The 15,885-nt window shown below is 48.2% G+C and overlaps 1 protein-coding gene across 1 annotated transcript in view; it reads right to left on the bottom strand.

Moving 5' to 3' along the window:
* Positions 1-15,885, bottom strand: part of TNXB (tenascin XB) — a gene marked incomplete at its 5' end in the record, with an annotated part of 52,988 nt that overhangs the window by 14,326 nt on the left and 22,777 nt on the right. Inside the window, 8 exons of the mRNA XM_079713360.1 lie at positions 186-518; positions 2,231-2,527; positions 4,262-4,609; positions 5,000-5,323; positions 5,449-5,763; positions 6,535-6,831; positions 7,110-7,397; positions 8,693-8,992. Of these exons, the coding sequence (XP_079569486.1) occupies positions 186-518; positions 2,231-2,527; positions 4,262-4,609; positions 5,000-5,323; positions 5,449-5,763; positions 6,535-6,831; positions 7,110-7,397; positions 8,693-8,992 (2,502 nt within the window). The remainder of the gene's footprint in view (positions 1-185; positions 519-2,230; positions 2,528-4,261; positions 4,610-4,999; positions 5,324-5,448; positions 5,764-6,534; positions 6,832-7,109; positions 7,398-8,692; positions 8,993-15,885) is intronic.

Raw genomic sequence — 15,885 nt, 5'->3', positions numbered from 1 at the left:
ATGGCTCACAGAGGCCCTTCTCTGCCCAGGGGGACACACTGGTCCTCAGGGAGCCTGGAGGAGGCACAAAGGGCACCATGGCTCAGCCTCGAGTAGAGGGGCCTCCTGCACCCCACTCACCCATCACCTGAGAGAGGGTGATCCTCCCACGAGGTCCCACCCTGGGGCTTCCACCATCCACTCACTTGTCACCCCGATGACAGAGACGGGGCCCACGCGCCGGCTGTCATGGAAGCCGTACAGGTTCATCTTGTACTTGTGGTCTGGCTCCAGGCCCGAGATGGTGACCCCGTCCTGGTGCCCCGGCACCCTCACTGCCTTGGGCTGCCCGTCCCCGTTCTTGTACTGGATCACGAAGTGGTCAAACTGGCCTTCGGGGATGGTCCAGGAGAGGCTCAGGGATTCGGGGGTGGCGTCTGTCACTGCCAGCTCCCCCAGGTGTGGCTTGACGGGAGGCTCGGGGGCTGTGGTGGGCAGGTCTGTTGGGGCTGGGGTCATTTCTTGGTCTTTTTCTGAGGCTGGATCAAGAGACAAAGAGAATGGGTGGACATGCTTTGTGGGTTCCCTCCTAACAGGGGATGGATTTCTCCCAGACACATCAGGGACCCTGCAGCCTGGAAGCCAGTGCTCCAGGATTAAGACATCATTTCCAGGACTTCCCTGGTGGTGCAGTGGTTAAGAATCCGCCTGCCAGTGCAGGGGACACGGGTTCGAGCCCTGGTCCGGGAAGATCCCATATGCCACGGAGCAACTAAGCCCCTGTGCCACAACTACTGAGTCTGTGCTCTACAGACCGCGAGCCACAACTACTGAGCCTGCGTGCCACAACTACTGAAGCCTGCGTGCCTAGAGCCCGTGCTCCTCAACAAGAGAAGCCACCGCAATGAGAAGCCCGCACACCACAACAAAGAGTAGTCCCCGCTCGCCGCCAGTAGAGAAAGCCTGTGCACAGCAACGAAGACCCAACGCAGCCAAATAAATAAATAAATACATTTATTTATTAAAAAAAAAAAAAGACATCATTTCCCTGGTTTGAATGTTCAGTTTCTGGGGGACAGAGCACACACTGTGGAGACGTCAAGATGGTGGGGTGGGACCCCCATGAGTTCAACATATGCAGCATGGAACCTGTAGGAGCTGCTGAGTAAACTCATTTAGTGGGACAGGACTAATGCTTTGTAATAGCACCACACCTAACCAACACGTCGCACCAGGAGGTACACGTGCTCAGGTTCCTATTTTCCTTTAATACCTCCTCTGGTTTAGAAGGCTTTTCTGAGCATTTGAGAAACTAATTTAGATTTCACAGTTGAGGGCAAAGAGATGAGACCACATGAGATCATCTTTGTAGTTGGGTTGCTTTTGGACCTTGTATTAATTCTCTTGCCATCTTACTGCAGGGATGACCCATCATGCCCGCAGATTTTTTTTGTCTTTTCTGTTCTGCATAGGGTTTTATTCTGCCTTAATAGTTGAATTACAAAATCATCGTGTTTCGTAACTCCACTGTGTTTAGGAACCAGGTTTTAAGTATGTAGGGGGTAACAGCTACAAAAGAGCTTAACAAAAGCAACCAACAGCCATGTTAGGGAGTAATTAATGAAGGGAAAATGCCTTGTTAAGTTGCACATATGACTAATATTAACTATTGAAGTAATAGTATCCATGTTAGCAGGATTCCATGTTGATACAGCATACATAGGTATCAGTTTGGGGGCTGGGGAACAAATACAATTGTACCCACTGAAATCAATGATAATTATAAGAATTCACCCCAAGGGTTTTCAAGAACTAACCTTCTTCCTCAGAAGGGGGAGCCTATAATTACCAAACGTTGTGTGTGAGACAAGCCACATTCATGCACACCCTGCCAGACAGGTGTGGTTATTCCTTCTGTATGGATAAGGAAAGGGAGGCACAGAGAGGTTGAGTGACTCCCTCGAGGCCACACAGCTCTAATGGGCTGAGGCTAGGGCCAGCCCCAGGTCTGCCTGAGTCTGTGCTATTTCTCTGGCACCCTGCCTCTTCAAGGACTCAAAAAGCCCACGTGTAAAGGGTGAGACAGCTAAGGTGACACCAAAGGTTTGGAGTGCAGACAGGCACAGAACTGCTCCCAGAAGCCTGGGAGGCTCAGTCTCAAAAACAGTGGGAGAAAAACACCTGAGTACTGGCAATAAAAGGGAAACTGAGTCCAGCTCAGGGCAGGGCCAGTGTCCTATTGTACACTCACCAGTTAAACCGACAGTGGAGACAGGGCCCACGCGCCGGCCGCTGTGGAAGCCGTACAGGTTCATCTTGTACTTGTGGTCTGGCTCCAGGCCCGAGATGGTGACCCCGTCCTGGTGCCCCGGCACCCTCACCGCCTTGGGCTGCCCGTCCCCGTTCTTGTACTGGATCAGGAAGTGGTCAAACTGGCCCTCGGGGACGTTCCAGAAGAGGTTCAGGGAGTCGGGGGTGGCGTCCGTCACAGTCAGCTCTCCCAGCTGTGGCTTCAAAGGGGGGTTGGCAGGGGGCTCCTCTTTAGGGGCTGGGAAGAGATGCAAACAGAATCGTTCCTGTTGCTGGAAGGAGCTGTTGAGGCCCTGCTCTCCTGGATTCAGGCCAGAAGGTGGGCCAGCTCTGTGGGCCTAACTTAAGATGCATTTCTGCTTATGAGCATCAAAATCTCTTTGTGGCCTCCTTATGGTCCATCAAATGTGCCAGGCAGCTTCTTGCCTCAAGGTCTTTGCACTGACTGTTCCCTCTTCCTGAATGTTCTTTCCCCAGATGTCTGCATGGCTCATGTTGACACTTCCTTTCATTCAGATGTCACCATCCCTTTAGGGTCTTCCCTGACCATCCCATTTAAAATCCCAATTCTCCCAATTTCATCCTATCTTTCTTACTTGGACCTGATTCCAACAACAAATTGCAAAACAACAATTATGACACAATCAGGAAACTGTAGCACTATCTGGATATCTGATTTTTAAAGGTACAATCATTGTATCATGGTTATTTCTAAATAGTCTTTTTGAAAAGAGCAGTACGCTTACATATGTAATAATGGGAACTTCCCTGGTGGCGCAGTGGTTAAGAATCCACCTGCCAATGCAGGGGACACGGGTTCGATCCCTGGTCCGGGAAGATCCCACATGCCGCGGAGCAACTAAGCCCCTGTGCCACAACTACTGAGCCCGCGTGCCACAACTACTGAAGCCCACGCGCCTAGAGTCCCTGCTCTGCAACAAGAGAAGCCACTGCAATGAGAAGCCCGTGCAGCACAACGAAGCCCGCTCGCTGCAACTAGAGAAAGCCCACGTGCAGCAGCGAAGACCCAACTCAGCCAAAAAAAAAAAAAAAAGTAATGATGAAGTAAAGAGTGTATGGAGTAAGTTTAAAAATATTGCAGCAGTATATCCATACAATGGAATATTATTTGGCTATAAAGGAATGAAGTACTGCTACATGCTACAACATGGATCAACCTCAAAAACGTGCTTGGTAAAAGAAGCCAGACACAAAAGAACACATATTGTATGATTCTAGTTATATGATGTGTCCAGAAAAGGCAAATCTACAGAGACAAAAAGTAGATTAGTGGGGACCGTAACTGGGCATGGGAATGGGTCTGGACACCAGGTTTCTTCTTGAGGTGATGGAAAAGTTCTAAAATTATTAAGTGATGCTGGTTGTACAACTCTGTAAATACACTAAAATTGGTAAGTTGTATACTTAAAACAGGTGAATTTTATGGTATGTAAATTATACCTCAATAAAGCTGTTAATAAAGAAAACATTCTAGTCGGGGAGGGTGGGAAGTGAGTGGGGTCTGGATGAGCTAGACTGGCCAGGTGTTGATTTTTGGTTGAAGCAGGGTGATTGACACATGGGAGTTCATTATGCTATTCTTTCTCTTTGGGTATATGTTTGAAATTTTATGTAATAAATACTTGTTGAGAATTAGCATTTCATGGCATTTGTCTCAACACCCAAAAAGAGCTCTTTTCAGAGTTCCCAGGCAAAGCAGAGAGCCACAAAGAGGTCAGTGTATGACTGACTTGGAGGCCGCAGTCCCCAATTGCCTCCCTCAAATGGGCAAAGCACTTCCCTGGAACTCGTTCTTCCTGCCCCCAGATCACACCTGTCCTGAGGTGTTAAATGGACAATGGATAGGTTAGAGGTTCAGGAGTTTTAGGGTCCTGGGTCTTCAGTGGAAGACACTCAAGAGGCTCTACTATCAGACCTTTTCTGAGACCTCATCCAAGGGGCCCTCACTCACCAGTCATGCCTACGGTGGACACGGGGCCTACACGCCGCCCCCCGTGCAGGCCGTACAGGTGCATCTTGTACTTGCGCCCGGGCTCCAGGCCCCCAGCGGTCACCTCACTCTCCTCGCCCCCGACACGCACCACCTGGGGCCCGTCCCTGCCCTTGTACTGGATGGTGAAGGAGTCGAAGTGGCCCTGGGGGACGGTCCAGGAGAGGCTCAGCGAGTCCGGGGAGGATCCTGTCACCGTCAGCTCCCCCAGGAGGGGCTCCTCGGGGGCCTCCGAGGCCTCTGTGTTGGGTTCTGTGGGGCTGGGGGTCTCCTCCATCTCTGTGGGGCTGGGGGTGTCTTCCTCTGCAGCTGAGAAGGAGAGACACAGAGAGGGTGAGGCAGGGTCCTCGGTGATGTCCTTGGGTCTGCTCCCAAGCCTTGGCCCCAGCTCCGGGCCCTGAAGTCAGTTCAGAGAAGCCCGTCCTTGGGGCTGGGTGGTCCTGCTCAGCTGACATCTCATAAACATGCCTGGAGCCTCCGGGGTCAGCTGTGGGGGACCAGGGCAGCCACCAGCATGGCTCACAGAGGCCCTTCTCTGCCCAGGGGGACACACTGGTCCTCAGGGAGCCTGGAGGAGGCACAAAGGGCACCATGGCTCAGCCTCGAGTAGAGGGGCCTCCTGCACCCCACTCACCCATCACCTGAGAGAGGGTGATCCTCCCACGAGGTCCCACCCTGGGGCTTCCACCATCCACTCACTTGTCACCCCGATGACAGAGACGGGGCCCACGCGCCGGCTGTCATGGAAGCCGTACAGGTTCATCTTGTACTTGTGGTCTGGCTCCAGGCCCGAGATGGTGACCTCATCCTCATACCCCGGCACCCTCACAGCCTTGGGCTGTCCGTCCCCATTCTTGTACTGGATCAGGAAGTGGTCAAACTGGCCTTCGGGGATGGTCCAGGAGAGGCTCAGGGATTCGGGGGTGGCGTCTGTCACTGCCAGCTCCCCCAGGCGAGGTGTGACGTGAGGCTCAGGGGTGGTAGAGGGAGATTCTGAAGGTTCATTCTCTTCCTCATTTGGGGCTGAACACAGACACGGAGAGAGAAGGACCTGAGAGAGGGGCATGGTGTCCACAGGGACTCTGCCCTCCTCTGGGCCCTCACAGCCACCTGGAAGGAAGCCGAGTGGGCAGGGTTCTTTTGCTCACCTGTCAGGGCCTCGATGTGCGCAGGACCCACACGCTGCCCATTGTGGAGACCGTACAGGCTCACCAGGTATCTGTGGTCAGATTCCAGGCCAGAGAGGGTGATGTCATTCTGGTTGCCCCCTAAATGGACTACTTGGAGTTGCCCATCCTCGTCTGTATACTGGACCTCGAAGGAGTCAAATTCTCCCTCAGTCACGGTCCAGGAGAGATGCAGGGTGTGTGGTGTGCCCTCTTCCACAGTCACCTCCCCCAGACGGGGCTCAGATGCTGGAGGGCTGGGGCCCTCAGTCTCAGCTTGAACTTCTTCCCTGGGGGCTGGTTCAGAGAGACAGGTAGAGATGGGTGACTGGTTTGTCACTGCACCAAGACTCTCCAAGAGGATGGAAGGGGGGGGAGGTGAAGACAAGAGGTCAGTAATAAAAAGGACCAACTACTGATACACAGTGATGAATTGCAAAAGCATTATGTTAAGTGCAAGAAAAACACAAAAACTGTGTATTGTATGATTCTGTTAAATGAAAAGCTTAAAAAGGAAAAACTATAATGATAGAAAGCAATTAGTGATTGTCAGAAGCTGGGGGTGGGGAAACTGACTGCAAATGAGCATAGGGAAACTTCTGGAGTCAATGTTTTATAAGTTTGTTGTGGTAATGGTTTCATGGCTTATACATCTGCCTAAACTCATTGAATTATGAGCTTAAAATGGGTGAATTTTTTTTTTTTTTTTTTTTGCGGTACGCAGGCCTCTCACTGTTGTCGCTTCTCCCGTTGCAGAGCACAGGCTCTGGATGCGCAGGCTCAGCGGCCATGGCTCACAGGCCCAGCCACACCACGGCATGTGGGATCTCCCCGGACCGGGTCACGAACCCGTGTCCCCAGCATCGGCAGGTGGATTCTCAACCACTGCACCACCAGGGAAGCCCAAAATGGGTGAATTTTATTGTATGTAAATTATGCCTCTATGAAGCTGATCCCTTCCCCCAAAAGAGGGAGAGTAGGAAGCTCTGAATTCATTCATGTGGCTCCACCAGACCAGGAGAGCCAGGCGGGCAGGAGGGACAGTGTGTTCCCCCCAGCTGCACTCACCGGTCATGGTGATGGTGGAGATGGGACCCACACGCTTGCCCTCGTATAGCCCGTACAGCAGCAGCTTGTACCTGCGGGCAGGGTCCAGGCCTGAGACACTGACCTCCCTGAGGCTGCCCTCCACGGGCACCACCTGGGGTTGCCCATCTCTGTCCTTGTACTGGACCACAAAGGAGTCAAACTGGCCCTCGGGGACCGTCCACGAGAGGCCCACAGAGTCTGATGTCACGCTGGTCACCTGCAGCTCCTCCCCCAGACGTGGTTTTGTTCCAGCCTCGTCTACAGCTCTCCGGGCCTCTGAGATGGAAACACAGAGAGGAAATGGTTGCGTTGTTTCTTGAAGGCTGGGTGACGCTGAAGGGAAGGACTGAGAGATCTAAAGACAGGGTTGTGCCATGGCTGCATCCTGCAGGGCTGGATCTTTCGGATTGTGCAAGGAGAGGGGGCACTGGATCCCAGCCAGAACAGCTGGAGCCAAACAACAACCGTGATGGCAGCCACCATAACTGACCACAAGGACCTTCCCTGGGGGGGCCTCCAGATCAGAGATGCCCCCCTGCAGGGGCTGCCCTCACCTGTGGTGCCCTCAGCGGTGAGGGGGCCATGGCGCCTCTTGCCCAGGAGGCCGTAGAGGAGGAATCTGTACTTGCGGCTGGCGTCCAAAGGGCCGATGGTGACTGAGCGTTCGTGGCCCTCTGCAGGCACCACCCGGGGCCCGTCCCTGTCCTTGAACTGGACCACAAAGGAGTCAAAGTGGCCCTCGGGGACTGTCCAGGAGAGGCGCAGTGAGTCTGGGGTGGGGTCTGTCACCCACAGCTCCCCAAGGTGGGGTGGGGTTCCTGGGCTGGTGTCACCTCGAGCAACTGACAGAGAGGAAAGGTTCTTGTGTTTATTTTTTTTTTCCAAAACGACTCCTTGACCCCCTCCCACTGGAGAATGGAAAAACCCAGAGCTGCCCAAATGATCAGTGCTTCCCCCAAATATTTCCATCACCCTCCCATGCCTGCCAGCATCCCCAACTGGCCATGCCTCTGTCCACTTATCCAGCACAGGGAGGGGTCTTCTGTCCTGAGACATCTCTGGGAGAAGAGATTCCCTAGCTACCTATTTATCTTATTTCTCTTGCTGTCCAGGCTCTAACCACCTAGTAGAGACTATCTCCTTAGCAGGGTGCAGCTTATCACAGACTCGGTCTGCTTATGTTCTTTGACCAAGGAACCCACTCTTTGTGATCTGGCTGGTCCCTGGGGAAATCCAAGGGTCCTGGGGATGTCAGAGGGGGCGCAGGATCCCTGATGGGGGCAGACAGCTGGTGGGGAGGTTGGATATTATAATGGAGGTGACCCTCATAGGACCCAGTGGAGGAGTGGGGGCTGCCGATGTGTGAGGGGGGTATGGGGAGAAGAAGCGGGGCTCAGACGGGAGAAGGATCTGGTATCTGCCCAAGAAGCCATCCCGAGGCCTGAGAAGGAGCTGACCTTCTGCCTTCTTGGACAGCAAGGATGCTGACGGCATTGTTATTGTGAGAGTTTTCTGGCAACAGGGAGCCCCCAGGGGCAGGGGAGCGTCTGGGCCAAAACCCAGAAAAGGGGCACAGCTGGGCTGGGCCTGACTGGATCTGACTGGGCAGCCAGTCTTGGGCTCCTCTGGTCCCCAGTTTCCGAAGCTCTAGGAAGAGGGCAGAGGAGGAAAGGGGTCCCTCTGGGGAGGCAGATATGGGCCCCAGTGTGTCTGGGCCAGTAGGTGGGAAACTGTGTGAGAGTCAGAGGGAAGACTCCTCAGGAGGTGATGGCTACACAGGGCTGAGGACTCACAGGCCAAGGGAGGTGGAACAGATCCTGGCTCCCTCCCCCGTATCTAGCCCTGCTGTTTCTCCTGTTCCACCTTCCAGGAAGGGGTCTGAAGGAGGCTCCCCCATTCAACAGAAGTAGGAATTATGAGAAGAGGGGAAAAGTCAGCAGGGGAAACTGATCCAGGAACTGGCCCCATTTTCCTAGTTCTCATGTGCCTGGGATCGGGGCAGGCAGTGTGGCTTTTCAAATAAAACAGAAGAGGTGGGTGAAGCGGAGACCTGGCGGAAGGGAGAGGTGATAGGGCAGCGTGAGGAAGGGCAGCAGGGCGGGGGCCTCAGGCTCAGCTTCGTGGGGGTCCTTCTCACCTGTCTTTGCCTCCACAGAGACTGGGCTGTGGCGTTTCCTGTCCTGGATCCCAAAGAGCAGGAACTTGTATTTCCTATTGGGCTCCAGGCCGGGGATGGTGACCTCACGCTGGTCTGCAGCCACAGGCACCGCCTGGGGCTGCCTGTCCCTGTCCTTGTACTGGACGACGAAGGAGTCGAATTCACCCTCGGGGACTGTCCAGGAGAGGCCCACGGAGTCCGGGGTCACGTCCGTCACTGTCAGCTCCCCCAGACGTGGCTCAAGGTGGGGCTCCGTGCCTGGGGCTGGAGAGAGGGGAGCTAGGATCCAGGAGGACAAAGAACATGGCTGAGACCTCTGGCGGGAGAAATCCCCCCTCACAGGGCTCCTGGGCTCCGAGGGCCTTAGAGAGCTTTGAACTGAGATGGGAAACAGTTACATCTCTTTTGCACTGATCTCTAAGTGAAATGTAGCATTTCTTTCAATGATGAATATAGGAAACCAACCACGGTGGTACTAGCAGTGCTTGTAACCCTGTCACCAATAGGAATCACAGAGATTGTCACATCACCTTAGAATTACTGCAGAAACTTCAAAATACTCTTTACAGAGATTGGTTCAAGATGGCGGAGCAGAAGGATGTGCGCTCACTCCCTCTTGCAAGAGCACCGGAATCACAACTAACTGCTGAACAATCATCGATAGGAAGACACTGGAACTCACCAAAAAAGATACCCCACATCCAAAAACAAAGAAGAAGCCACATTGAGATGGTAGGAGGGGCGCAATTACAATAAAATCAAATCCCATAACTGCTGGGTGGGTGACTCACAAACTGGAGAACACTTATACCACAGAAGTCCACCCACTGGAGTGAAGGTTCTGAGCCCAACGTCAGGCATCCCAAAATGGGGGTCGGGCAATGGGAGAAGGAATTCCCAGAGAATCAGACTTTGAAGGCTAGTGGGATTTGATTGCAGGACTTCGACAGGACTGGGGGAAATAGAGACCCCACTCTTGGAGGGCACGCACAAAGTAGTGTGCGCATTGGGACCCAGGGGAAGGAGCAGTGACCCCCTAGGAGACTGAAGCAGAGCTACCTGCTAGTGTTGGAGGGTCTCCTGCAGAGGCGGGGGGTGGCTGTGGCTCACCATGAGGATGAGAACACTGGCAGCAGAAGTTCTGGGAAGGACTCCTTGGCATGAGCCCTCCCAGAGTCCTCCATTAGACCCACCAAAGAGCCAGGTAGGCTCCAGTGCTGGGCTGCCTCAGGCCAAACAACCAACAGGGAAGGAACCCAGCCCCACCCATCAGCAGACAAGTGGATTAAAGTTTTACTGAGCTCTGCCCACCAGAGCAACACCCAGTTCTACCCACCACCACTCCCTCCCATCAGGAAACTTGCACAAGCCTCTTAGCCTCGTCCGCCAGAGGGCAGACAGCAGAAGCAAGAAGAACTACAATCCTGCAGCCTGTGGAACAAAAACCACATTCACAGAAAGATAGACGAGATGAAAAGGCAGAGGGCTATGTACCAGATGAAGGGACAAGATAAAACCCCAGAAAAACAACTAAATGAAGTGGAGATAGGCAACCTTCCAGAAAAAGAATTCAGAATAATGATAGTGAAGATGATCCAGGACCTCAGGAAAAGAATGGAGGCAAAAATCAAGAAGATGCAAGAAATGTTTAGAAAAGACCTAGAAGAATTAAAGAACAAACAAACAGAGATGAACAATACAATAACTAAATGAAAGGTATGCTAGAAGGAATCAATAGCAGAATAACTGAGGCAGAAGAACGGATAAGTGACCTGGAAGACAGAATGGTGGAATTTACTGCTGCAGAACAGAATAAAGAAAAAAGAATGAAAAGAAATGAAGACAGCTTAAGAGACCTCTGGGACAACATTAAACTCAACAACATTCGCATTATAGGAGTCCCAGAAGGAGAAGAAAGAGAGAAAGAACATGAGAAAATATTTGAAGAGATTATAGTTGAAAACTTCCCTAACATGGGAAAGGAAAGAGCCACTCAAGTCCAGGAAGTGCAGAGAGTCCCATACAGGATAAACCCAAGGAGAAACATTCCAAGACACATAGTAATCAAATTGGCAAAAATTAAAGACAAAGAAAGGGCTTCCCTGGTGGCACAGTGGTTGAGAATCTGCCTGCTAATGCAGGGGACATGGGTTCGAGCCCTGGTCTGGGAGGATCCCATATGCTGCGGAGCAACTAGGCCCGTGAGCCACAACTACTGAGCCTGCGCATCTGGAGCCTGTGCTCCGCAACAAGAGAGGCCGCGATAGTGAGAGGCCCGCGCACTGCAATGAAGAGTCGGCCCCCGCTTGCCACAACTAGAGAAAGCCCTCGCACAGAAACGAAGACCGAACACAGCAAAAATAAATTAATTAATTAATAAAAAAAAGAACACCAAAGAAGTTTAAACATAAATGCTCTTACATATTAAAAAAAAAAGACAAAGAAAAATTATTGAAAGCAGAAAGGGAAAAATGACAAATAACATACAAGGGAACTCCCATAAGGTTAACAGCTATTTCTCAGCAGAAACTCTACAAGCCAGAAGGGGATGGTATGACATATTTAAAGTGATGAAAGGGAAGAACCTACAACAAAGATTACTCTACCTGGCAAGGATCTCATTCAGATTCGATGGAGAAATCAAAAGCTTTACAGACACACAAAAGCTAAGAGAATTCAGCACCACCAAACCAGCTCTACAACAAATGCTAAAGGAACTTCTCTAAGTGGGAAACACAAGAGAAGAAAAGGACCTACAAAAACAAACCCAAAACAATTAAGAAAATGGTCATAGGAACATACATATCGATAATTACCTTACATGTGAATGGATTAAATGCTCCAACCAAAAGACACAGGCTTGCTGAATGGATACAAAAACAAGACCCATATATATGCTGTCTACAAGAGACCCACTTCAGACCTAGGGACACATATAGACTGAAAGTGAGGGGATGGAAAAAGATATTCCATGCAAATGGAAATCAAAAGAAAGCTGGAGTAGCAATACTCATATCAGATAAAATAGACTTTAAAATAAAGAATGTTACATGAGACAAGGAAGGACACTACATAATGATCAAGGGATCAATCCAAGAAAAAGATATAACAATTATAAATATATATGCACCCAACATAGGAGCACCTCAATACATAAGGCAACTGCTAACAGCTCTAAAAGAGGAAATCGACAGTAACACAATAATAGTGGGGGACTTTAACACCTCACGTACACCAATGGACAGATCATCCAAACAGAAAATTAATAAGGAAACACAAGCTTTTAATGGCATAATAGACCAGATAGATTTAATTGATATTTATAGGACATTCCATCCAAAAACAGCAGATTACACTTCCTTCTCAAGTGCACACGGAAACTTCTCCAGGATAGATCACATCTTGGGTCACAAATCAAGCCTCAGTAAGTTTAAGAAAATTGAAATCATATCAAGCATTTTTTCTGACCACAACACTATGAGATTAGAAATCAATTACAGGGAAAAAAATGTAAAAAACACAAACACATGGAGGCTAAACAATATGTTACTAAATAACCAAGAGACCACTGAAGAAATCAAAGAAGAAATCAAAAAATACCTAGAGACAAATTACAACAAAAACATGACTATCCAAAACGTATGGGATGCAGCAAAAGCAGTTCCAAGAGGGAAGTTTATATTAATAAAAGCCTACCTCAAGAAACAAGAAAAATCTCAAATAAAAAATCTAACCTTACACCTGAAGGAACTAGAGAAAGAACAAACAAAACCCAAAGTTAGTAGAAGGAAAGAAATCATAAAGATCAGAGCAGAAATAAATGAAATAGAAACAAAGAAAACAATAGCAAAGATCAATAAAACTAAAAGCTGGTTCTTTGAGAAGATAAACAAAATTGATAAACCATTAGCCAGACTCATCAAGAAAAAGAGGGAACCTACTAGAGAATGGACTTGAGGATATGGGGAGGGGGAAGGGTAAGCTGTGACAAAGTGAGAGAGTGGCATGGACATATATACACTATCAAACGTAAAATAGACAGCTAGTGGGAAGCAGCCGCATAGCACAGGGAGATCAGCTCGGTGGTTTGTGACCACCTAGAGGGGTGGGATAGGGAGGGCTTGGTGGGGGGAGATGCAGGAGGAAAGAGATATGGGAACATATGTATATGTATAACTGATTCAGTTTGTTATAAAGCAGAAACTAACATACCATTGTAAAGCAATTATACTCCAATAAAGATGTTAAAAAAATAAAATATGACACAAATGAACTTATCTATGAAACAGAAACAGAATCAGGGACATACAGAATAGACTGGTGGGACTTCCCTGGTGGCACAGTGGTTGAGAATCTGCCTGCCAATGCAGGGGACACGGGTTTGATCCCTGGTCCAGGAAGATCCCACATGCCATGGAGCAACTAAGCCCATGCACCACAACTACTGAGCCTGCACTCTAGAGCCCGCATGCCACAACTACTGAAGCCCGCATGCCTAGAGCCCATGCTCCTCAACAAGAGAATCCACCACAGTGAGAAGCCCACGCACTGCAACAAGAGTAGCCCCTGCTCGTGGCAACTGCAGAAAGCCCGCGTGCAGCAACGAAAACCCAACTCAGCCAAAAATAAATAAAATTAAATATTAAAAAGAAAAAGGGGCTTCCCTGGTGGCGCAGTGGTTGAGAGTCCGCCTGCCGATGCAGGGGACACGGGTTCATGCCCCGGCCTGGGAGGATCCCACATGCCGCGGAGCGGCTGGGCCTGTGAGCCACGGCCGTTGAGCCTGCGCGTCCGGAGCCTGTGCTCTGCAACGGGGAGAGGCCACAACAGTGAGAGGCCCGCGTACCGCAAAAAAAAGAAAAAAAAAAGAAAGAAAAAGAAAAAGAGGGAGAGGACTCAAATAAATAAAATTAGAAATGAAAAAGGAGAAGTTACAATAGACACCACAGAAATACAAAGCATCCTAAGAGACTACTACAAGCAACTCTATGCCAATAAAATGGACAACCTGGAAGAAATGGACAAATTCTTAGAAAGGTATAACCCTCCAAGACTGAACCAGGAAGAAACAGAAAATATGAACTGACCAATCATAAGTAATGAAATTGAAACTGTGAATAAAAATCTTCCAACAAACAAAAGTCCAGGACCAGATGGCTTCACATGTGAATTCCATCAAACATTTAGAGAAGAGCTAACACCCATCCTTCTCAAACTCTTCCAAAAAATTGCAGAGGAAGGAACACTCCCAAACTCATTTTATGAGGCCACCATCACCCTGATACCAAAACCAGACAAAGATGCTACAAAAAGAAAATTACAGACCAATATCACTGATGAATATAGATGCAAAAAATCCTCAACAAAATACTAGCAAACAGAATCCAACAACACATTAAAAGGATCATATACCATGATCAAGTGGGATTTATCCCAGGACTGCAAGGATTCTTCAATATACACAAATCAATCAATGTGACACACTGTATTAACAAACTGAAGAATAAAAACCATATGATCATCTCAATAGATGAAGAAAAAGCTTTTGACAAAATTCAACACCCATTTATGATAAAAACTCTCCAGAAAGTGGGCATAGAGGGAACCTACCTCAACATAATAAAGGCCATATATGACAAACCCGCAGCAAACATCATTCTCAATGGTGAAAAACTGAAAGCATTTCCTCTAAGATCAGGAACAAGACAAGGATGTCCACTATCACCACTATTATTCAACATAGTTTTCGAAGTCCTAGCCATGGCAATCAGAGAAGAAAAAGAAATAAAAGGAATACACATTGGAAAAGAAGAAGTAAAACTGTCACTGTTTGCAGATGACATGATACTATACATAGAGAATCCTAAAGATGCCACCAGAAAACTACTAGAGCTAATCAATGAATTTGGTAAAGATGCAGGATACAAAATTAATGCACAGAAATCTCTTGCATTCCTATACACTAATGATGAAAAATCTGAAAGAGAAATTAAGGAAACACTCCCATTTACCACTGCAACAAAAAGAATAAAACACCTAGGAATAAACCTACCTAGGGAGACAAAAGAACTGTATGCAGAAAACTATAAGAAACTGATGAAAGAAATTAAAGATGATATAAACAGATGGAGAGATATACCATGTTATTGGATTGGAAGAATCAATATTGTGAAAATGACTATACTACCAAAGCAATCTACAGATTCAGTGCAATCCCTATCAAATTACCAATGGCATTTTTTACAGAACTAGAACAAAAAATCTTAAAATTTGTATGGAGACATAAAAGACCCCGAATAGCCAAAGCAGTCTTGAGGGAAAAAAACATAACTGGAGGAATCAGACTCCCTGACTTCAGACTATACTACAAAGCTACAGTAATCAACACAGTATGGTACTGGCACAAAAACAGAAACATAGATCAATGGAACAGGATAGAAAGCCCAGAGATAAACTCACACACCTATGGTCAACTAATCTATGACAAAGGAGGCAAGGATATAAAATGGAGAAAAGACAGTCTCTTCAATAAGTGGTGCTGGGAAAACTGGACAGCTACATGTAAAAGAATGAAACTAGAACACTTCCTAACACCATACACAAAAATAAACTCAAAATGGATTAGAGACCTAAATGTAAGACTGGACACTATCAAACTCTTAGAGGAAAACACTCTTTGACATAAATCACAGCAAGATCTTTTTTGATCCACCTCCTAGAGTAATGGAAATAAAAACAAAAATAAACAAATGGGACCTAATGAAACTTCAAAGCTTTTGAAAAGAAAAGAAAACTACAAGCAAGATGAAAAGACAACCCTCAGAATGGGAGAAAATATTTGCAAATGAATTAATGGACAAAGGATTAATCTCCAAAATATATAAACAGCTCATGCAGCTCAATATTAAAATAACAAACAACCCAGTCCAAAAATGGGCAGAAGACCTAAATAGACATTTCTCCAAAGAAGACATACAGATGGCCAAGAAGCACATGAAAGGCTGCTCAACATCACTAATTATTAGAGAAATGCAAATCAAAACCACAATGAGGTATCACCTCACACCAGTTAGAATGGGCATCATCAGAAAATCTATAAACAACAAATGCTGGAAAGGGTGTGGAGAAAAGGGAACCCTCTTGCACTGTTGGTGGGAATGTAAATTGATACA

The sequence above is a fragment of the Hyperoodon ampullatus genome, assembly GCF_949752795.1.
Source record: "Hyperoodon ampullatus genome assembly, chromosome: 10".
Lineage (NCBI taxonomy): Eukaryota > Metazoa > Chordata > Mammalia > Artiodactyla > Ziphiidae > Hyperoodon > Hyperoodon ampullatus.
Note: the sequence above shows the minus strand (reverse complement) of the source record. Positions and strands in the feature narration are given on the sequence as shown.